Here is a 24734-nt window from a genome sequence, read left to right as displayed (position 1 = left end):
CTCCTTAGTGAGAAGTACACAAGCACTCCTCCTCTCTTTTCTGCAGAAACCAGGCAGAGGTGGCAGAGAGTGAAGGTCCCTTGGGGAAGGAAATTGCATCTGTCTTCACAATATTGGGAAAATCGTGTAAATTAACGCCAGAGCAAGGAAAGGGGGAGATTAAAGTGGGAGAATATAGGGCCATTTCTGCTGGGGTACAGGCAGCAGTGCTTCCTGGCATTCCCCAAAAGGGCTTATGGAGCACAAGGGCACTGATGGGACAGGATTGCGGACTATGGAGACTGCATGCACAACAGGAGACCTAGAAAAGGTTGGTTGTAGCCCAGGGGTACCCGGACTGTGGACCAAAAAGCAGATTGGTGGACATTGCTAGTTGACAAAAATGGCCAGAAACATTGTGTTTGTGCTCACCGTCATTAGAAGGTCTTCCGTAGTGCAAGAGTGTGAGGCAGTTGGCATAAACGACGAGACTTCAAGGAAGCAGCAGGCTAGTGGACCTTTAGATGAATGTACCTTTGGTCAATGTAAGGGTGTCGAAGAAGGAAGCTGACACAAATGTGGCATGGTGGTGGCTATAAACTTTTTTTGTGTAAAAAAAAAAAGGTCCTCACTATCCCTATCGTCTAAAAGGGGTTTCCTTCCCTCAAAACTAAAACTAAAGAATCTGTCAGAATGTCAGTCAAAATGAATATTCACTGTCCCGTGTCACGACGTACTTCTATCCCTTAAACTACAACTAAAGAATAATCCAACAAAAAGTTCCTTCTCCAGGAGAATTTCTCCCTTCTCCTAATACTTGCATAATGACTTTTCTCTTGCAACAAGAATGCCGTGGCGAATGGCTCTGTTCTTCTGGTTTGTGGGTCCCACACAGCCTTTACACAACTCCTTTTCTTAGGTCAGGAGAATTAATCCCTTTCCCTGATATTGGTCCATACAATTTATAGTAAAGCCAGGGAATGACTCCCTTCCCTTGGCATCTTCAGCAGAACTCCTGGTTCTGGGCCAGGAGAATAACTCCCTTCTCCTGATATTAGTCTGTACAAATAACATTAAGACCAGGGGGAATGACTCCCTTCCCCTGGCGTCGCTAGAGTATATTCCAATGATTTTAAGCTCCTCTCCAGGAGAATGACTCCCTTCTGCCGGTATCCAAATAACTATTCCTCATGATCTTCTTGATGTACACTTTTCCCTGTCTTGGTGTTAGCAAAGTTCCAAATCCTTTGTTGGTGTTCAATGGGCTTATCTTGGTCACTCCTGCGAGCAAGTTCTCCTCAGATGCCCAGTTCAGTTACGTTGGGATCCCAGATCCTTCTCTGTTGGTCAGTGGCGTTATGGCTGCCACTGCGAGGAAGTTCTCAATTGCTCAATTCCCTTTTGTTGGGGTCCCAGACCCTTCTCTGGTGGTCAGTCGGTTTATTGCTGCCACTGCGATGAGGAAGTTCTCCTCAAATGCTTAGTTCGCACTTGTTAGGATCTCCAAACCTTGTCTGGTAGTCAGTGGGCTTATTGTTGGCACTGCAATGAGGAAATTCTCCTCGGATGCTTTGTTTGAATGGTTAGGGTCTCGGACCCATCTCTGGTGTTCAGTGGGCGTCTTGTTGCCACTGCGACGAGGAAGTTCTCATTGGATGCTTTGTTTGAATGGTTAGGATCTCCGACCCATCAATGGTGGTACGTGGGCTTATTGTTGCCACTGCGACAAGGAAACTTTCCTCATATGCTAGGTACACAATTGTAAGGGTCCCTGATAAATCTATTTTCCACTCCCGAGACCCCCCTGGCTCTATTGTACCTCCCGTTACCTTCTTAGAGACTGTGGTACACCACAGAGACTTCCTGGGACTGGGATTCGTCTCTCTGATCCTTTGGACTTCTCTCTCCAGCTTTAACAGAACTGCAGTGGTTTCATGCTCTGCTGTGCTGCTCTGCTCATCTCTCTTGTTTCGCATTTGGAGAACTCCCTTTTCACCTCGCTGGAGTCCTCTAATCTCCTGAGACTTAGGTCTGCCGAAAGCATTTTAAACTCCCACTGGTTTCCCGGCCTGTTGCCTCTTCCAGCTGGGCTTGACAGCTTTGTTAGTCCATTTTATTTTTCTAAACAATGTTGCCAGTCCCACCCTGGTGGATTGTCAAAGTCCTTTGTTTCTGTTGACAACTGGATCTGCATTCCTCCTCAGGGGCCACCTTGTACCAGTATGCCTATGTAGGCGTACTCCTCTTTCGAATGCCTCGTCTGCAGGATCTCTCTCTCTCCTAGCCACTCCCTTACTGTGGCTACCATCTCTCGCCCACCTGGGCAGATCTCCTCCTTCCTCTCTGAGTGGGTGGACCTCTCCTCTTCCCTGCTGGTCTCGACCACTCAACTCCTCCTTCTTGGAGATTTCAACATCCCCCTGCATGCTTTCTGTCGTTCCTCTGGACTCTTTCGCGACCTCTGTGACTCTCTCTCTCTCTCTCTATTCTCCCCTCTGGCCCGATTCACTCTGCAGGGAACACTGGATGTTCTGATCTCTTCAAACCTTCCCCTTTCTATCCCTCTCACCACTCCTCTCCTGGAGTGATCACTTTCTCCTTTCCTCCTAGCTCACTCTCTCCACCCCTCAGGCCAAGCCAACTCCAGCACTGCCACCTACCATCTCGAATATCTGTCCCATGTAGCGTGTGTCTATTGAGGCTTTTGCTTTCTCACACCCTCCTCGCCCTTCGGCTGATTCACACCCCAACACAGCCCTCTCTATGCTCCACTCTGCCATCTGATACTCTTGATGATCTTGGCCCTGTCATGAGGATCCGCTTGAAGCCCAAAGCCAAGTGCAACTCCTGGTACGACTCAGACCTCGTCACCCTTAAACGGAAGTGCTGGGTGGCTGAGAGGAAATGGTGTGCTCCCTGTACATCCTCTGGCAAACTCCAGCTCTCTGTCCGCACCAAGACGAGAGCCAACATCCAATCCAACGCGTCTTTGCGGCATCCAACAACTCGGCCAAACTCTTTAAAATCTGCAAGGTGCTGGCCAATCCTGCTGCAGTCTCTACCTCCCCTGTCTCCTCCCAGGCCCTCTGCACAGCCCTGGCTTTCCATTTCATCTCTAAAACCAGGACATCCTGTCCTCTCTCTCTTCCTCTCCTCCTCTTCCCTCTACTCCCCGCTCCTCCTCTGGCCATCCCTGCTCCCTCCTCCTCTGCCTTTCCCCTGTCCTCCCCAGACGAGGTTTCAAGAAAATTCAGATCTATGAAAGTCCTGTCAAAACAGGTTCTCCCATGTTCCTTGAAAACCATCAAGGACCACATTGACACTCTGGTTCCTGCTTTGGCCGACTTCTGCAACCACCCCTTTGCCACTGGAGTTTTCCATTCCACTCCCTCTTCTTAAGAAAACCTCTGCCGACCCGTCCTGCCCAGCTAACTATCGGCCAATCCCCATCACTCCTTTCCTGGGCAAACTTCTGGAAAAGCTGGCCATCTCCCAGCTTAATCTCCACACTGAATCTGTTGGTTGTCTCCATGATCATCAGTCTGGCTTCTGAGCTGCCAGAAGCACACAAACTGCTCTCCTGAACATCCGTGCAGACCTGCTCTCCAATCTCGATTCCAACACCCCCTGTGTTCTAATCTTACTTGATCTCTCTTCTACCTTTGACACGGTCAACCATGCCATCCTGCTCAACCAAATGTGATAACCTAGGTATCACCGATCAGGCCCTGCCTTGGCTGACTTCTTTCCTCTCCGATTGACCCTCCAAGGTCCAACTTGGGCCCTTCCTCTCCTCTATCTCTATCTCTACCTGCAGTGTTCCCCAGGGGTCTAACCTCTCTCCCTGGCTGTTCAACCAATACCTGGCACTTCTTGCCCACCGCATTGCTGTTCTCTACCCCAACTCTCAGTGCTATGAGGATGACACTCAGCTCATTTTCAGGCTCCCTTCAGTCATCTCTTCTCCTTCTCTCATCTCTGACAGTCTGTCTGTTATCCAGGAGTGGTGTGCTGCCAATGATCTCTGCCTCAATGACAGTAAGACTGAGATTCTCCTCTTCGGCACACTTGCTCCCTCCTTTCCTGTCACTCTCACGCCGGCCTCTCTTGGCCCTCTTCCTGCTCCCACCTGTAAAGCTAAAAACCTCTGGGTCATCTTCAACTCCCTCCTTCTCTCCTCACATCTCTGACATCTCTAAAAAGTCACACTACCAGCTGCACCTCCTCAGAGGTATTCTTCCTTTCCTTTCATCCCCCAGAAGCTCACCGTCTCCAGAGCTCTAGTTCTCTCTAGGCTGGACTACCACAACAGCCTCTTTCTAAATCTGCCTGCCTCTACTCTCCGCCTTCTGCAACTCATCCAAAACAGGACTGCAAGACTTGTCCTTGGCCTCAAGCCCAGGGATCATATCTCTCCAGGACTGAAATCTCTGCACTGGCTCCCATTGGCAGCGAGGATTAAGTTCAAAAGCCTCTGCATTGTCCACAAGGCCGCCTGGTGCCTCAATACCTTCAACTCTCTCTTCCTAAATATCTTCCTTCTCGAGCCCTTCGCTCATCTGCCTCCAACTCCCTCAGGGTCAGTCGCTTCTCCAAGCAACGAGTTGGTGGTAGATCTCTTTCTTCGGCAGGGGCCTCCCTCTGGAACAACCTCCCTGCTTCTCTGAAACTTGAAGAGAACCATCTCCGGTTCCAGAAGCACATCAAGACCTTCCTCTTTGGTTCTGCTCTCTCCTCCTCTCCCCTGCTGAACTCCTGGCTGAAACTGAAATTACACTGGTCACCTGGCTACCCTCTGTTCTCGGGCCTAGGTCCCCACCCCGCCAGTTGCACACCTGCACTGCCCCCCTGGCAAAAATCTGCACTTGAGGGCTGTTTCTGTATCCCTACAGCCCCCTACCAGCACCTGACACCTGATTCCTGCACTTACCCCTGCAGTTGCCACCACTTGGCTGCACTTTTTATTTATTGTATTTATTGTTTTTTATTTATTTTACTGTTATCCTATGTACTGCAATGCCCCCTTCCCTTTCCCCTCGCACTTTTCCCTTTCCCCCCTCCCCTGCACTTGCGCAATCTCAAAGTCACCTGACCTAGTAAGATCGTTGTCTCTGTCTTCCCTCTGTTCCCCTTCCCTTGCCTCGTCGTGTCTTGAAACACTTCTGTATAGGTGCGTTATAAATGCCATATCATATCATATAATATTATACTAGCACAGTCAGTGATCTTCAGGTTTTCTGTGCTCTTCTTCATCCTATTAAATTCTGCTTTAGCTATTATCCATGTGTTACAAACATACATGGGTTTACTCTCAATGAATCGCTCTGACTGGAGAGGTGGGCTAGGGAATGTTTGGGAGTTGGATTACTCAATGGGTTGTACCCTCTGTGATGATCCTTGATCAGACCAGATGATAACTGTGTGCCATCCACTGTGTTAACCTGTTCAGGCAACCTCTTCGACTCTATGGGTACCCCAACCGTGCCACTAATCCCCTGTCCATAAAGTTTCCAGTCACTCCTGAATCTATCATACAAGTGCCATCACACCTCAACCTACCACTTCAATGCAAGGATACATTGAAAGTGATGTGAGGTACTTCTGCCTGTAAGTTATTTGCCACCCGCTTCTCCTTCTCTGGATAGGGGGTACATTTTCACGGTCTTCATGGACAATTCCCAACAAAATGGGTTCTATCCCCACAATACAGACAGAGATTATTTTCCATTCCCTTCTCCTTTTCGTCTCTCGATAATGGGGCACAAATTCTACTCACTTTTTCTTGGGCTATAGTACTTCTTCCCTCGGTTTCTACCCTAGGTCTTTCCACCTTAAACCATGATCTGCTTTCCACACCCCTTTTACGCTACAACCTCCTCTAAGTCAGTCTAAAATCAACCGCAAAACAAGTTCAATTAAATCTTTGCAAGAAACGGGTCTGTAAGTGACTACTGCAAGATAATAGTTCAGTTCATCTCTCAACCTGCTACAAAATAAACATCCCTCTTCTCTTCAGGCCAGCTGCTTTATAGTAGCAAAGCACAAAATTGGGTAATATAGGTGACCAAATCCCTTCCTCCTTTTATCAATTCTAATAGTTCCCCATCAACACTCTGTGCTAGTTAGCACTGATCAAATATATTATTAGACTCTGCTTACCTATCCTTCTTACCTCGCGGTATTGGGAGGATAGCTCAGGGGTAACACTCTTGCCTAGGAAGCAAGATGACGAAGAGCAACACAGGTTTAATCCCAGGGTCCGTGTTTAGAAACCTCTGGGTATTAAGCGTGTTATAAATAAACAATTATATTTAAGATGAGCCAAATTTTGCAACTTGGAGGACCCAAGTGTGACCATATGGACTGAGCAACCTGCACCTTCGCCTGCCAAATATGTCAACACAAATACCACCTTTGAAGCGAAGACCTCAGCTCAGCATATAAAATGCAATTCACACTGAGTCCATAAAGTGTTACATTTCCTCTGATCCCCTCCAAATCCCCCATAAGGGGCCAATGGTGTCGCTTGGCAAGGTACACTCAAACGTCGCAAATACTTAGTTACCAAACTCCCCTGGCTCATCCTTGCTCGACCTCCGCGCAACCGACTCTGAGAATAATCCCAGAAGTTCCTGTTTCACATTTGACTCTGATGTCGATGTTTCTAAGGGATCCCGTGACTCACCCACCCAAAGACTCAACTCTTCCTATTTAGTACTAAGAGTGTGGGCCTCCCTCCTAGATGCCTTTACCTCCTCCTTCATTTCTCCTAACAATATCTGTAGGAAAGTTAGGGTTAATTCCTCAGGATCCATAACTACCCAGGCAGGGTGATCAACGTGGGCCTTTCATCTTGTCGGTTCCCAGCAAATTCTTCTTGCACAGGCTGCTGCACCATGCTAGCCCCACCAGAATGTTCTGCCTGCAGGTGCTGACTACTAGCAACAGACGACGCACTCCCGAAGATACACAGCAAGTGGACAAAGTAAGAAACTATCAGATTCCGACCAGCCTGTCCTCTCTCCTAGAAGAGCATTTTGTGGACACGCAGGTTACTTAGGATATTCAAATAAATCCTCTAATAAACCAGTGGTCCCTCCCCAGTGTATAATGGTTTCTTCTATACCGGGTAACATCTGCTTTGAGCTTAGAGGGTTTACTGACTTGAGGTCTTTTCTTCCACCTTATCTACCAAGAACCAATAAACCTCTTTTCTCTTTCCTTGTTTTGTACTGATTTCATATTGCTTTGATACTACTTTGAACATTAACCCTTTTTGACTATTTACATCAGTAGAGTTTATCTAATGTCTCTTTTTTTCAACATGCTTGAATGATCTTCTTTTTACATTATATTCTTTTATAAATTCAGAGGGCACTTTCTGCGGATTCCTGGAATCTCGCTGCATTTCAAAACTGCACCTTCTTTCCTTTGTTACGGTTGGGAACGCAGCGCAGCAATATGTTCACTTGACGTTGTGATGCGTACAATGATGCTGGTGTGACGATTCTCAAGGTGTCGTCACTTCTTCCCAAGGGAGAGCCCCTTCTCATGAAGCTAGGGAGGTGAGGCCGCTACCCAATAGTCTCCCTAGGTGTGGTTTAATGCGGGAGGACCTCCTTGGGGACAAAGACGACCATCTCGGGGTTAGCCCAGAGTGTAATAAAACAGCTGCACATTCTCTAACCCTTCCTTCCATTTCCAATCTTCTTGTTGAAAGCAGAACCATATACTACTGTGATACAAAAGAAACAAATGGTCTCGAAAACACTAAGACGAGGAAGAACACAGAAAACACAAGTACTGCTCCCAATACAGGTACTAAGAAGAGGTGGCCTGAGGAGGCATAGAGATCAACCTGCCAAAAGTAACAAGGGACTTTGACAGCACGCCCCTCAAAAACAGGCTGCATTGTATAAAAACAGACAATGGACTAGTAAAGTCATCAACCCGAAGTGTAGAGCTCAACTCCAGCACCTGCTGGGAGAAGCAACAGACGCAGAGGGTGTTCAGCGTGAGAAATCCAATATCAAGTTGCAGTCCAGAGGTGAAGGACCGAGGACATTAGTGATCGGCTGCGGAAGTCCTCACAGGGTTCCGCAAGAGTGAACCTGTGCAGAACGCTAAGGGCGAGAAGAGTCGAGCGGCCCGACAGCTGGAGATGCTGAAGAGCTGCAGAAGCAGACGTGGAAAGTCGGGCCAGCCGAGAAGGCGAACCAACATCCCTGGAAGCCCCAGTTTCGTACCAAAGCATGAACGTAAGTGAAGGGGATATGGGGACACAGGCAGGAGGCTTGCAAGCAATCCCCACCTGGCTTCATACAAGGCATACCGCTGACGGACTTCTGAAGATCAAGAGTGCATTCAACCTCCTTCTCCCCGTACCAGTGGGGAAGAGAAGCCCACTGGCCACCTGCGAATGGTCTGGGAGCCTGTGGACCACAACAGTGGGGAAGAGAAGCACACTGGCCACCAGGGAAGGGTCTGTGACCCTGTCCATCATAACAGTGGACAAGAGAAGAACACTGGCCATACAAGAAGTGTCTGGGACCTCCAACTCAAGTAAACTAAAGCATAGATGAAGTCTTCCTCATTATATTGGCAGAGATAAGTCCGCTAGTTACAAGAGAAGGGTCTGGGACCCTAACACGATTTGGGACATTGTTAAAAACAAGTCCCTGAGGCAAAGTGAATATCAAGTGAAAAGCAGCTAGAAGGAACTGTATCAAACCATGCCAGGAGAAAGGAGTCATTCTCCGGGCACCAGAGCAGAAGTGGTGATAGAGATGCCAGGGGAAGGAATTAATTCCCCCTGCCTTTGTGTTGAACTGTGCCAAAGTATAGCAAGAGAAGGGAGGTATTTTCTTGGTCCTGTATCGAGAGTTGAGCTGGAGACGGCAGGGGAAAATAGTTGTGTTGAACTGTACAAAGTTCTATGTACCAGTACAAACCCTTTTGGAAACTTTCAGTGAAAAGAATAAGAACATTTCACCAAACACGTGGGTGCAGGGGTGGTATACCAACCCTGCCATGAGGATGCAAAATGAACAAATAAGAAAACATTGTCCTAAGACAGAACAACCCTGTACACTGCACACCTTAATGCTGTATAAACAGCTATGTTAGAAATCTCAAAAACTTTTGTAATATTGAAAATACTTTTCCTTAGTTAAAGATACAAATTCAGGAAAAATTCATATAGATTGATGAAGCTTCTTTATTTTGCAAAGTTGACTGCTCAACACATTTCCGGGACAATATCCCCTTCTTCAGAAGCACAACTGTAAACATGATAATACGTTTGTACTTAATGTCAACATTTATTTTTGTTCTTTGACTTGCAACCACCAATGGAGGAGGAATCAGTTAGCTTTGATTTTCTAGAATAACGTCCCAAAAGCACATTAGACCTGTCTTTCCAAAACCTTGCTCTGAATATCTCTGAAAAACAAGATGTGAATCAATTCCAGAATATTAACTTTTAGAAAAGAAACCCATGTAATATTAAGAATACACAACTTATGCAGATTGAAAAACTTGCAAAAGATGAAAATATGATGATCAAACTGGCCAACAAAGGCAGTGCAATTGTGGTAATGGACTCGACATCTTACCATGCGAGTGGTTTATCATTGCTGGAGGACAAATCTACTTATATTAAGTTAGATTGTGAGCTGATACAAGCTATTAACTCTATGATTCAATCTGCCCCAGAAGTAGCAGTTAGTAACGCATGGATCAGTGTTAAAACAAAATACTTTTTGACCAATCAATTTCCTAAAACTTTGTTATTTTACAGACTCCGAAAGATTTACAAACATCAGATACAACTACTTTTGAGACCTATTGTGGAAGGAACAAAGAGCATATTTGACCCTTTGGCTATTATGTTGATAACATTCTGCAGCCTCTGGTAAAGGCAATTCCAACTCAGGTGATACCACACATTTTTGGAATTGTGTAAATGAGTTGAGAGATTTCAACAATGACTGGATCCTCTTTTCAATGGACGTATGTAGTTTGTACACATCTATTCCCCATAATGAGTGTATTGAAGCAGTAGAATGGATACTTCTAGAATCCGACGCAGTAAGGGCCAAAAAGAATTTGTGATTGAACTCATTTAGATTATTCTATTTAACAACTACTTCAGATACAGTTGTACCTCCTATGCCCAGGCATCCGGGACATCCATGCGTCCCACGATGGCCCCTACATGCGCAAATATTTGTATGTATTGTTTTGAGAAAACACATGTATTAGATCATCCCTATTGGTTTGAGAAGATGAAAATGAGATTCACCAACGCATTAAGTTTACATTAAACATTGGTTCACCTTATCTACATTTTCTTGATGTTCAACATTGTATTGAAGGACGTAAATAAAATGCATCTTTATATATCATAAGTCTACAGATGTGAATAATTTGCTACACTTTTTGAGCTTTCATCCAAGATCAATGACCAAATGTTACCATAGTCAACTCCTGAGGCTGAAAATAATTATCTCTGATTTTGAGGTATATAATTTAGAATGTGTCAATCCCCCAAATAAAGGTTCAGCCCGAGGTTGCCCCAAAGATGTTTTACAAGAAGCTATGGGGAGATCTCATACAGTCAAGAAAAAAACGTTAAGACCTAGTCATAAGAATACACACACCCCTCTACTATACACATCCCAATACTCCAGACAATGTACACAAATTCACGCATTATTAGGAGAAACTGGAAAACTTTCGATCATGATCCACAACTTTTGAAACTATTTCCAAAGCCACCCAGGATGGCGTGTAAACCTGGGAAGAACCTGAAAGACAGATTGATATGGGTGCAGAAAGTTCAAAAGGAAACATGCAAGAATACCTTCCAGTGTCTCTGCTGTAGCAACTGTAACAATATCATTAAAGGCAATGCTATTTCCCATCCTTACAGCGGTAACAGAATTGCACTAAGGGATTTTGCAACCTGCATGACATCAGGGGTTATCTATAGCATCAAGCGCGCATGTGGTTTACTAGATGTAGGCCAAACTTCAAGATCAGCTCTGATTGTTAGAGCACAAATCAAATATTCAGACTCATAATAACAAATCACTGGTTGCACAACATTTTTATGAGAAACAACACAATCGGCCTCATTACGAGGTTGCCGGTAACCCTGTAACACCAAATCTGGGGTCTGACTACCCGGTCCCACCGGGACATCACAAGTCCCGGCAGCGCAGGAAGTCAGGCACCGGATTACGTAAGTCCCCATTACCATAGAGTCCCATAGGACTCAATGGGAGTCAGAAGCACTGCTAACGTTGCTAACGGTGCCGGTGCTACCGTGACGGTTCAGCCTACCGGGGCTGATGCACCTGACAGGGTCAGACCTGTTGAGCGCAGCAACCCCGGCAGGCAGACTCGTAGTGTGGCGTTCTGGAAACAAGGGTGCCAGTAAAGTTACCGGCACCCTTGTTTCTAGACCGCCACTCTTGCAATGAGGCCCATTAATGTCTCACAAATAATATTTATGATATTGGAGGTAGTTAACATTCCAAACAGAGGTGGAGATCTACCCACACGTCTCTTATAACATGATATGTATTGGATACACTTATTTGATACAATACAGCCTAAGGGCTTGAATGAAGAATTCAGTCTACTCTGTTTCATATGAGGTTATGTGATTTGATATGGTCAGCCACATATTTAGGCTACCTTGTGTTTTCAACATTCTTAAATGAAGCATTTACCTACAAGACTTGTAACATTGTAGAGGTAGTATTGGATGCCTTATTTATTCTGTTTGTTTTCCAAATATTTTCATATTATGGTTTTTTATTTCAGTTGCATATTTTCAACATCCTCAAATTAAGTATTTACCTATGAGATTTGTAACATTGTATGGATAGTAATGGATGTCTTATTTATTCTGCTTCTTTTTTAATATTTATGCATTATGGTTTGCATGTAACTATTTGTGACACTGTATTTTGTTGTGCATTTTGAATATAATGGAATGCTGATAGGGACCCAATGGCTGTAGGAATAAGTTTCCAAATTGTAACATTTGAGTCTTTCGCTGTACCATGAATGCATTTGTTATTCTAGTATAACAAATGGCATAGCATCACCATTATATTTTGTTTTCTCTACAAATGACAATGAAGTTACACAATGGTTTAGTGATCCCTTTTATAGATGGCATTTATTTATATCAACAGTTTACTAACTGCAACATTTATTTTGTGTAATGTCCTTTATGAGATGTGATGAACATTACCACTGTTTGTTTGTTTGTTACATAAAGTGATGTGTGGACAATATTCCATGATATGTGATAAGTGACATTTAGTTACTCTTTTTTTTGTTGTCAAAAAGTAATTTTATTAATTGTTGTTCCTATTTGACTTAACTGTCGCTTCCCTTTTTTATGATTCTTTCCTTTTTTCATAATCATTTTTTTAAAGAATTTGTGTCTGCATTGGATCGATTACTCGCATGTTTTACCAGTATCTTGACTTGGGTAACTACTTATTCCAACATGGCCGACTGGATTGGTTCAGCATTATTCTTTGTAGTCCATTCTCTATTTTTGTCAGCGAGAGGATCACGTGAATTTTCTAGCACGTTGCGTATAATGGTAATGATATAATGGCCCCAGTGGTGTGAGGTTGGACTTAGTTTTACAATTCGGCAAGTGTCTTAAACTTCGTTAGAATACTGACGGGTGGGTGTGTATACTAGCAATCCCTTTACATTGGGTGTTGGTTGGTCAATAAGGGCAAATGAGTGAGAATATATATGGTATGCTGATTGTATTTCCAGTTTCGTCTAATGATGGTGGTGTTCTTTTCCAAATATATTGCAAGGGATGTACTTGGGAGTTTGTCTACTATTGCAAATTGGGTTATGCAGAATTTGGCTGTAGCTGAATATTTTGGATCTAACCTGTGTTGTACTCGACCGGATCCATGAGGTATGTCTCCTTTTTCTAAGGCCATTTGCAGTTGGAACTCGTTATGATTATATTGACTACATGTTGTCTATTCTTTCTTTGTTTCTGTGGGATATTGTGAAGATGTGGTTTCATTTTAAGTGATTAGCCCGATGTCTGAGGACTTGGGCTACATATTTTTTTTTGTAGTTTTAAATATATTTTGTTTGTATACCTGGCGCTCTGGTGATATTCTCTTTTTATGTTTTTTATCACTGCTGTTACACATTACACTTTTACTAGGGATTTCATTTTGGTGAGCACTTTGGAATTGCTATATTTTGTATCTCTTTGGGATTTTAGAGTTTGGAGATCACGGTCATACACGTCCTTTGGTGGTTAGAAACCCTTTTCTTTCCTTTGTTTCAAATTGGACATCAATTATTTTCAACCTCTTTGTTGTATATAATACACGGCCCGCGGTAGCGGCTGTGTAGTCATGGTTAAGTTGCTCATCTCATAGAAAGACCACTTTTTGGCCGGCTTATAACTTCGCTCCACCTGGACGAATTCACATCAAACTTTGCAAACAAAGTATATGGGCCTCTCTGAATGTTTCAGGGAAGTTGGGTGAGGTTTAATGAAGGGGGGGCAAAGTTATTGGGGTGGTTCCACATTTTATTTTTTCCCATAGACTGAATGGAGAAAAACTTTGTGCAGGCCTACAGGGCAAACGGCTGGACGGATTTTCACCAAATTTGGACTGGAGTGTGGGGTGATGTCGGGGAACATTGGACGCACATGCTGGTTGGCTGGAGGGAAGCGTGCTGTGCGTCACAATTCTGTGTTACACCGCCATGTTCTATCCGTGGACAGTGTGGCGCAGAAAGGGCCTGGCAAACATACTTTACGCCATCTGGTGGTGGGAAGAAGGGATGGAAAGGGTGCGGGGTGAGAAGTGGTTCATCTGATATATCTCATTAGGTGGAAGAAGACGGTGGTGTGCCTGCAGTATCCGTGCATACTGCACCAATTTGCGGGTACCTCCAGAGGCGAGTACCTTGTGTGGAGAATGCAGGCAGCCTTCGTTACGGTATAAAAGCTCGTGCGGCAACCTCTTTCCATGGTGACTGGTGGCAGGTCAATTGCAGTGGAGAAGTGCATTGCACATGACAATAATATTTTAACATAGCGTGTACTGTGTTGTGTTGCGTGTGGTAAGCCCTTAGCCCCTTACATGCATGGCTGGAGGCCTTACACCGACAATTTTGTGCCCTGGTTGCAAGTAGGTTTGACATTGTGTGTGTAGTTTGTCAACATTGCATACATTGTTGATTCCATGGGTGTGGTGATTGTTAGCATATCATACAGTATTTACTCCATGGCTGGAGCTCATGGAGTGAACACTCCTGCCGTGTGTCAACTGAGTGCAATATTCAAATGCTTTGTGCATAGAAGTGGATAGGGTTCAACTTCATATTTTATCAGCTTGGGTAGTGTCCATTGCACGGAGTGCTGACTACTGTACTACACTATGAAGTATTGGTTTTGTGCACTTAATAAGGTGCTGGGAGCAGCGCCACTGTTGTGAAGATTTTGTGGTTCGGTTGGCAGTAACACCATAGTATGGGAATGAAAGTGGGTAGGGGTGCCGGAGGCTGTGTTATCTTTGTAGATTCTGCTAACTGTTGTATGTTTCCATGCATAGCTGTATTATGGTGCGCAGATTGGGTAGGAGTGCCGGTGGCTGTGGTATGTTTGTGGATTGTGGTACTTGGTCACATGTTTGCATGCATGGCTGCATTACGTTCCGGTGGGTGTGGCCAAGGCCTAGACTCTTGGGTGCATGGGCAAAGGCCATAGGCCATGCACCCAAGAGCCTAGGCCTGGATCACACCCATCGGAGCCATGCAGTTTTCACTCTGCATCTCTCAGAGGGTGGTGACCTTTAAAGAATGGTTGTGGAGAACATCTTAGACTTGGTAGCGCACCAGAAGTCAGCTGACATGCGTATATTGTTGGTTCAATGGGTGAGGTGATTGTTGGAACATCCTACAGTTTTCGGTGTATGGCTGGAGATGCTGCCGTGACAAGCCCTGCCGTGTGCCGACTGTAGTATTGGAATACTGTCAGTATAGAAGAGGGTAGGGTTGAACTGGTTATTCTATGTACTTGGGGACTCTCCTTTGTGCAGATTGCTGGGAGAAGGCCCACTGTTGTGAAGATTTTGTGGTTTGGTTGGCAGTGACACAATACTTTGTGAATGGAAACAGGTAGGGGTGAAGGAGGCCGTGGTATGTTTGTGGATTCTGCCAACTGTTACATGTTTCCATACATCGCTGTGTTAGGGTGCGGGGGTTGGATGGAAGTGCCGCTGGCTAAGTCACTTTTGTGGATTGTGGTACCTGGCCACATGTTCGCATGCATGGCTCCATTATGTTGTACTGGGTGTGGGCAAGGCCTAGACTCTTGGGTGCATGGCCAAAGTCGTGATGGGTGCCGCTCTGGATGATTTTGGACGCTGAAATCGTGGATTCTTTTGCATAACTTTCTACTGGAGGTGCTTTGGAAGCACTCGTGACGTGTACTCAGAGTGTTTAACGGTACATATGGAGTGCTGTACAGAAATGATAGTTTTGGATGCAGAGGTCTGGATGTGATTAGTGCATGCATGTGTGAATATTTCACAATACCCAATGAGGGAGTGCTGCAAAAAGAACAGTGGAAAGGGAAGAAGGACTGTCCCTGCTTTACTGGGTCACGGCCCTCACTGTGGCTGGAAAAGCGCAGGTGCCACATCCTGCCCTTCTGAGGATGGTGGACATGGAAATGGAACTGTGGGGATTATCCAATCAGGTGTTCAGGGTGTGGTTCACAGGAAGTGGCAGTACTATTTTTTCCCACTGCTCTGTCTAGTGAGGTTTGCAGAGATGGAGAGATGCACAGTGCTGATCATGGGTGATACCTTTGTGCAAGATCTGCACAGGTATGCTGTGCAAAGAGGCATTGCTGCTAATTTCGCGTTAGAAGTAGTGGAGGCTTTGTGGGGCAGTCTCTATGAGTGCAGTTTGGCAGTATGGTTCACCTTTGCAGATATGTGGCCTCTGTCACTACTGTTGATGTTGTGGTGGTGCATTACGGTGATCTACATTTGGGTTACATGTCGTGTGGACATTTGCTCCGTCACCTGAAGAAATTGACGAATGCAGTGATGTGGATTTTTTCCACTGCCAAGGTGATTTTCTCATGCATACCAGCAAAAGGAGTATCGGACCATGCCGGTGTCATTTGTCCCCAGCCAGAGCTCGGAAGGTGTCTTAAAAACAGAAGCATGTGTGAATTTATGTCCACTGATGAGATGTACTCCACCCGCTATGAGATCATGAATTCGGAAAATATGCAGTGTTTCCATGCAAATGGCATTTCTTTGACCGCCATTGGCAATGCTATTTTCTTTGACACTGTGCAAGAAGCGTTGACCAGAATTCGGTTAAAATGTAAGGCGGAGAAGAAAACAGCAACTCATATCAAGAGAAAAGACAAAAAATGTCAGAGCCACCACTAAAGGCCAAATCCCCCACCCTGTTTCAACTTTCTTCCCCCTCTCGTTCCTAGCAAGATAACTCTGCGGTAGTTTCAGGATTAAACGTGTCACATCCGGGTCTTCTCAGGATGGCAGCCATGGCAATGGGGCTGTGGAGGCTAAGGCATTGCTCAATAAGGTTTCGGGTTGTGGTGCGTACGCAAAAACTGTGGCAGAAGGTCTATTTGTACAGAGAAATGCAGAAGCAGGCAGTTGAAGTGTGCAAGGTAAGGGGAAGGCATCCTATTTGAATGTATTCACTGTATATACTTGTTTTCCGTTGCTTTACACATTTTGTAGGAAATGGGTTAGTGCGGAAAACAATTCTGTGAAGTGTGCACGGTAAGGGGCAGGCATCCTGTTTTAATGCATGCAATGTGCGTACTTGGTTTAGGTTCCTAAAATACATTCAGTGCTGCTTTTGTGCGATATTTTTACGATTTATGTAGGAGATGGGTTAGTGCAGAAAAAAATGTGTAGCATTGTCGGAAGGAAAGATGAGAGTTCCTGTTTGGATACTACAATGGCTGATATGGGTAAATGAAAACATTGAAAGCATATACCATTGAAGTGGCACTTGATGGTAGGTGATGGGAGAAAAAAACGTATGGGCCTCATTAGGAACCTGGCGGTCCCGTGATGAACGGTGCCGGTAGGATGCCCTATTACGAGGCCTGCTAGCGGGTTCCACTTTTCACGTCTGGTCTAACCAGACGTGAAAAGCGGGACCTGCTAGTAGGCCAGAATGCTAACAACGGGCCCATCATTAACGGGCCCGTTGTTAGCATCCTCTCCATTCCCATTGAGCCCTACCGGGCTCAAATGGGAATGGGGATTGATTTTTACCGGGTCCAAGAAAAGGGCGATTACCTGGTCCGCCAAGGTCAGCATAACCCAGTTATTGCCCTTTTCTTGGACCCAGTAAAAATTCATTACCGGCGGCAACTGTGCCCTTAATAAGGGCACGGCTACCGCCAGGGTCGTAATGAGGCCCAATGTTTTTTAAGTACGTTATGGACGTTCAGTGGCAGATGCCGTGCTCAGAGGCACTTATAACAGAGTTGTAAACATACTGTACAAAAAGTATTCATACCTCTACTTTGTGGTGATGGGTGCCTATGTGGATGAATGTGGATGCAGAAATCTTGGATAGTTTTACTGAACTTTCTACTGGAGGTGCTTTCGAAATTCACACAACACTTGCAGTCTGACTGAATGTGTAGCAGTACATATGAACGGACAGTGTTAAATGCTGATGTCTTGGCTGTGATTGGTGGATGCGTGTGTGACTATTTAACAGTACCCAATTTGGTAGTGCTGGACAAAAAATAGTGGAAAGGGAAGAAGGACTTCTCCTGCTTTACTGGGGCACCGCCCTCGTGGTACTTGGGGAAGCGCACTTGCCATAGTCTGAGCTTCTCAGCATGCTGGCCAATGGGAATGGGACTGTGGGGATTATCCAATCAGGTACTGAGGGTGTGGTTCACAGGAAGGGGCGGTAATACTGTTTTTCATTACTCTGCGTAGTGAGGCGGGCTGACATGGAGAGATGGACTGTGTTGATTTTGGGTGAGGCCTTTGTGGTAGATCTCCACAGGTATGCACAGGAAAGAGACTTTGATGGTGATTTCGGTTTGGAAGGAGTGGAGGCATTGTGGTGCGCTGTCGATGTCTGCAGTTTCAGCCTTCTTCTTGCACTTTGCAGAGAAGTGGCCAGTTTCGCAACTGTTCATGTTGTCGTCGTACAGTACGGCGGCATGCATTTGGGTTATGTGGCTTGTTCACGTTTGTTCCATCAACTGAAGAGGTTGATGAATGCAGTGAAGAGGCTTTTTCCCACTGCCCAGGTGGTTTTCTCAGCCATACCACCAAGAAGAGTCTGGGACTATCCTACTGTATCTTGTTCCCAGCCAGAGGTTGAAGGGTGTCTCATCAACAGAAGCATGTGTGATTTTTTCCGCTCATGGGATGTTCTTCTGCAACAATGACATCAGCAATTCTCGAAATGCTGAGTTTTTCCATGCAAATGGCATTTCTTTGTCCAGCATTGGTGATGCTCTTTTGTTTGCCCATCTACAGGATGCATTGAAGAGTTTACTATAAGAAGGGGAGGAGGAGAAGAAAACACAAAACACTACAAAAACCGAAAAAAGAGGTGTTTCTCTAGAAGCACCTAAAAAAGAAAAAAAAGAAAAAAAAGGGTCTTTTCAAAACCACCACTAATGGCCAAATCCCCTACCCTGGTTGCAATTCATTCCCCCACGCCCGCACACAGCACAGAAGCCACATCCAGGGCTTTTGAGGATGGCGGGCATGGAAATGGGACTGTGGAGGCTAAGGGATTGCGCACTAACAGTTCTGAGTGTGGTGTCTACGCAGAGGACTGTTGCACAGAACTGGTAGTGTTAGATGGAGAGCTCTTTAATGTTATTGGTGGATGTGTGTGTTATTATTTAACAGTACCCAATGAGGGCGTGCTGGAAAGAAGATAGTGGAAAGAGAAGAAGGACTGTTCCTGCTTTACTGGGCCGTGGCCCTTGCGGTACTTGGGGAAGCGCACATGCCACATAATACTGTTTTCATTATGCTGTCCCAGGGAAATGGGACAGTGGTGATTATCGGTACTGAGGGTGTGGTTCACAGGAAGGGGCGTTCATACTTTTCTCCATTACTGTGCGTAGTGAGCCGTGCTGACATGGTTGCCATTACTTTACATTAGGCCTCGAAGGCAAGAGACTTTCAAGTGAAATGAAACTTGGCCATCGAAGGCCCTAATAACTAAAAGCTTGAGGGTTAAAAGCTGAACTATCATTTTGTGCTAGAAAAGCCAGAGAGTGTTTCCTGAGAGCTGCCATTGGAACTGTTGTCTGATGCTGGAGAAGCCCGAGACTGTACTGTGCTCCAAGCTACCATCTTAACCCGTGTCGAAGACGTGGGGAAGGGAGACCCAGGCTACTACATCCTGACATTTTATTTGAGAACACTTCTTTCTTTTCTTGAGATCAATCCCAGACCCCTTTTTGTATTAGTTGTGACGTTTGACAATAGGTTTCTTAGTATAGGCCCTTTTGTTTTGACACAACGCCACCAGGACTGTCTTATTTTTCCTTTTGATGGTTGACGCTTTCACCCATCTTAGATTTAGGTTTAGATTAGCTTTTTTTTCCAACCTGCATACAGCATTCATTGTTCAATAAACACCCTTGAACTGTGATCACTTGTGTCGGTCTTACGTGTTGTCACCATGAGTTTCTCACAGTGAGCCTCAGCACCGCAAGGATGAAATCGAATTCAAAAGCAACAAGAGTGTTTGCTTGAAAAGTGTGCATGTGCGTTTATCACAGAGGAAAAAGAAGCAGCTTAGAGTAATAATGCCGCCTGAACTGTAATAAGCGGCATTATAAGCGCGGGTAAGAGCGAAAGACAGAGGCAACATTGTGTTTGTGGTTACCGTCGTTAGAGGGTACTCTGGAGCGCGAGAGCGGGAGGTAATTGGGCATCAAGCATGAGACTTCGAGTACGCATCAGCCTAGTGCACATTAGATGAAAGCACCTTTGGTCGACTACATTGTGTGCATCACTACGGCAAGTGCTCAACATCCCACAAGATTCTGAGGCACAGTTTTGAAACACGCTCAGAATCCAGGAATCCACAGTTTGCATTTATAAAAGAATGTCATATAAATAGAAGAGGAACCGTTCAAGCAAATCGAAAAACAAAAGACATTACATAAATTCTAAAGATGTAAATAGTCAAAAAGGGTTAATGTCCAAAGTGTTATCAAGAGCAATAAGAACTCGGTACAAAACAAGAAAAGAGAAAAGAGGTTCATTGGATCTTGGTAGATAAGGTGAAAGAAAAGACCTCAAGTTAGTAAACAGTGCATTAACTATCCAAAGGAAAGAAAGGACCTCTAAGCTGGAAGCAGACGTTATCAGCTATAGAATAAACCCTTATCCACTGGGGGAGGGAATATGTTTATTAGAGGATTCATTTGAATATTTTAAGTAATCTGCGTGAACATGTTGTCTTGTTGCAGATCCAAGACTGAGTCCACCAAAGAATCTTCCAGGAGAGAGGGCAGGATGGTCGGAATCTGATAGTTTACTACTTTGCCCACTTCCAGTTTGTTATTTTGCCCGTCTTCCCAGGCCCTTCGGGGGTGTTGTGTATGTTGCTGAATACTGTGCAGCTGCAGGCAGAACATTCCAGTGGGGCTAGCGGGGTACACCAGCCTCAACTGGAGGAATATGCTGTGACTTGACAATTGCAGGTGCAAGTGTTATTTGAGGAATGTGATTTGACTGGGATGTTTGAGGTGTAATGAACCAGCTGGGAAAAAAAGAGGAAGCAAAGTATCTAGGGAGGGAGCTAAAAAAATGAAAGATTCAAAATTGGGAAAGCGAAGTATAAATAAAGTAAATCACAGCGTTATATAGTAAATGGACCTGCCGAGAATAAACAAAGCCTTTCTTCCAGAATAAGTGGCCCGTAGTATTAGTTATGCCATATCTTCCAACATACCTTTCCATGTGTTGCTTTCACCAATATCTAAAATATCTCAGATTGTCAGATAGTTCAACCAAACAGAAGGGTTTAATTTCAATCATACTACATTAATGTGACATGAAAGACTGACAATAGGGCAGTTATTCTCTTTTATATTCATCTTTCACCATATATATTTACCAAAACAAATGCACATTATCTCTCATAAGTAGATTTCTGAAAACCAGTCCTCAATCGCTTTTAATTATGAAATGCCACATATTTTAGTTCCAAACCCATTTTTTAAAAGAACTGTCTACATTCGCAATTATATGTTTGCAGGACCTCAGACCAAGGAGACACCGCTCACCTCTGTGAACTCTTCTATTTGCTTTTTGATGTGCAGAAATCGCTCCACTTCCTGGTGGATGGCAGGAAGCCCAGGATCAGCCGCTAAAAACCCTTTGCACTGGCCGTTCATGTCATCCTTCCACAGGAAATCGTAGCAGCCCAGATGGAACACTTGGTTATTGGCAGCCGGCTTCAGCTCTGAAAACAAGGTCCATTGCATGATTAACATCGGTTCATGGCCAAGGACAAGAGCTACCATCGAAATCCCCTGCACTTTATCTTGTGGAAATTATACATGCAAAACAGCAACCATACAGTAAGGGCATTGTTAGAAGTAGCCACTGAGTCCCATTAGGCTTTACAATTGGTGAAATCAGACAGTAGCCTCCACTAGCATGGGTGTGCCCTTGCCAGATTTGGAAGAGGTAAAGGTCACTACCACCCCGCCCACTTCCAGCACAAATGGCTAAAATAATACATTAAGTATATGCATGCTCAGTAAAGAGTATTCACCCTCCCTTGTAAACAGTATTTCACTGTAATGAAGGCATAGCTGGTGTCTGATAATCAGGCATGGACTGGTCTACAAAGAGACGGGGAAATGTGCAAGTGATCCTCTGCGCCAAGGGCCTCTTTTGTGTGGTTCCTCTGCATTTTCTACATTGCTGCATGGCTCACCTCACGCGCAATGATGATGTGAACAGAACAATTTACAGTGGATGGGACACAGAGCTGTTTGTTTCTTGAAAATTAGAAATGCACTGCACAACACTTCCTCCCAATGTAGGCACTGTTGGGTGAAGACGGTGGGGGTCTGATTGGGGGAACGCTACAGTGCATTATGGTACAGTGTAGCATTTGCAGAGACTTTGCTCTTAGGGGCAAAGTATGCTAGTCTGTGAGGAATCCCTGTACTGGGAGACTTTCTGGTAGCTGCTGAAAGGGCTGAGGCCCTATTCTAGAGGAACTCTGTAATAGTAGTGGAGGCAAATGCAAATAATCTTGCAATGATACGCTAAAGGTCAATGTGATCCCTAGGCCATTCCCTCTGTTCCGGAGAGAACAAGCACTGCACGCATGAGTTTCGATCCGGCATGCTGCTGTAGGCCTTCATGATGTGGGATGGGCTATTTCTGGGCATCGGAGGAATGGTCAGTAGGAGACTTTGTTCTGGATTCGACTTCATTATAACTATAGCTTACCCTAAACTGGCACATCCCTGGTTATGACCACTCATATCCAGGCTAAGAAGCTACAGTCGGGAACCACAAACACTGAACATCTTTGTACTTGCCCTAAACAGCCAAAATGTAGGTCGGAGCAATGTGCAAGTGCATACTCATAGGATGGGAGTCTCTAAGGTAAGAAGACCAAAAGTGGGGTCCCTGCTTATATTATTCCTGGATGCGGGACCTAAAACCTGTTACAGAGGCTGAGGTTTGCATCAAGCAAGACGCCTGAACACCTGCCAACCCCCATCCAAGGGGAAGTGTCCCTTTAAAGGCACTCAGCTGCTTCACATCCACATCTCTAGCAGACAAGATAGATCATATATGTCCAGAAACACACTGCTTGTTAGTCATTATTCACTTTCTCTCGGGGACTATGTCACAGTTATCTGATGGCTGATGAAACCCACAACTGGGCACAGTTTACTGCAGAGATCACATCTCTCCGAAATCACTTTGATGGTTAGGCACATGACTCAACACCGCTAAATATCTGCCTTCCACACACCCATTGCGTTTTAGGGCCTCAGCACCGTATAAATAATGTAAGCATAAATGCTAACTAGCATCGCCTGTGAACTCTCTTCCACCAGTCCCAAAGAATTTGACAGAAAGCTTTGCATATGTTTTTCTTTACTCTTAACAAAACATATGTTATATTTTAGATTTTTGTTAAGTTTTCTTGGAAAGAGAAATCGCACCCGAACTCTCCTTTTCCCTCTGACCATGTCTCAGTAGGTGCTCCAGTCCTTGCTTAATTCTTTGAATTCGGAGACCTGCAGTTACACCTTTTCCATTTTAAAATCAGGACTACAAAACCCAGAATGCAAAGGCAAACCAGCACGGAAGGACCTACTCACGCATGGAATGGGAAAACCGGAGAGCTCTGCCTTAGAGGGGTTAGGTTCACTTGCTACGTTCGCTCGAACTGTGTAATATGATGCCACTTTTTAAACACATTTCCAGAATCACTTTTAATTCCCAATTAAACCCTGGTAATGAGGGCATGTTCAAAGAAGTCCCGACAACCATGTGCCATAGCTAGTTTGGCAAGAAAATGGCTAGTCAGGTATTGGCACAGAACAACCTTGCTCTAAAGAGGAAATCAACAAGGACCAAGGGCTCAGAGGGTAGGATTTCATAGGAAACTACCCACAGAACATGCTTTCTAGTTGAGATGTTACTGCAGACCTAAATAAAGAATTCAGGGGGTCTCCATATGTGCATCAGCATATACAGCAAACTAGGGGTCGGGCCAAGCAACACATTGCAGCAGACAGATAAAGGATCAGAGTAGGTTACCATCCAGAATAGAAGCTTGATCAAGTCTGATGCTTGGTCCATTTATCTGGCTGGAGAGGGGTTGAGATGTGTGTTCTAGTGGCAGTGAAGAAAGACTTTGAGCGAGTGAACGGGCCTGATGCCTATGACCTAAAGTGGAGATGTATCCATAATTCCACAGGTCATCTTCCTATCAACGACCCATTTGGTTTAGTGAGTGGGCACCATAAGCGACTGTGTCTGGGGGCACGAGGACTGTACCAAATCAGGGCGCGGAGGGGAAAAACTGGGGGGATACAAATCGTTAAAATTGAATAGCACGTATTTGCTAAAAATCCTAAAAGGTGTATTATTTATAGCTATTAGTAATTACCTCTACTCAGCTCACTCAGGTTCCACTATCCTGCCCTCTTATAACTCACTTTTGTATTACTTGAAGAACCAAGAAACAATGCAAATGGCATTGAGTGCATTATATCAAGAACCCAGAGGATAATATAATATAACATAAGGAATAGTCCAAAAAAGATAAAGCACATAACACCTCATTAAAAAGTGAAAGCACCCTTAATTAATGAAATAGTAAAACAAACGTGATTAACATGCACAAATTATATATATATATATATATATATATATATATTCAGTAAAAATACTTTGTTAAAGGGACGTTATGGTTAAGTTGCGCTACTAAAAACCTATGAAATTCAGTAAAAAAAACTTTGTTAAAGGGACATTTTGGTTCCAAGTAAAACCGAAAAGCCCCTGAAATTCGCTAGTTATGGTAAGCTAAGCAACCATAACTTGCGCCACCACCATGCACTGCTAAGACTAACACCCAGGACATCAAAGACATCGCGCCTGTACGTAACTGTCTGTCTCACTTGTGTCGCACTTTTA

At 44.7% G+C, this 24734-nt stretch overlaps 1 protein-coding gene across 1 annotated transcript in view; it reads right to left on the bottom strand.

The window, feature by feature from the left end:
• Positions 1-24734, bottom strand: part of LOC138452855 (uncharacterized) — a 1928742-nt gene that overhangs the window by 1179203 nt on the left and 724805 nt on the right. The window contains exon 26 of the mRNA XM_069605205.1: positions 21344-21522. Within this exon, the coding sequence (XP_069461306.1) occupies positions 21344-21522 (179 nt within the window). The remainder of the gene's footprint in view (positions 1-21343; positions 21523-24734) is intronic.

The sequence above is a fragment of the Ambystoma mexicanum genome, chromosome 4p (genome assembly GCF_040938575.1).
Source record: "Ambystoma mexicanum isolate Mex_15411 chromosome 4p, UKY_AmexF1_1, whole genome shotgun sequence".
In the NCBI taxonomy this organism is placed as follows: Eukaryota; Metazoa; Chordata; class Amphibia; order Caudata; family Ambystomatidae; genus Ambystoma; species Ambystoma mexicanum.
Note: the sequence above shows the minus strand (reverse complement) of the source record. Positions and strands in the feature narration are given on the sequence as shown.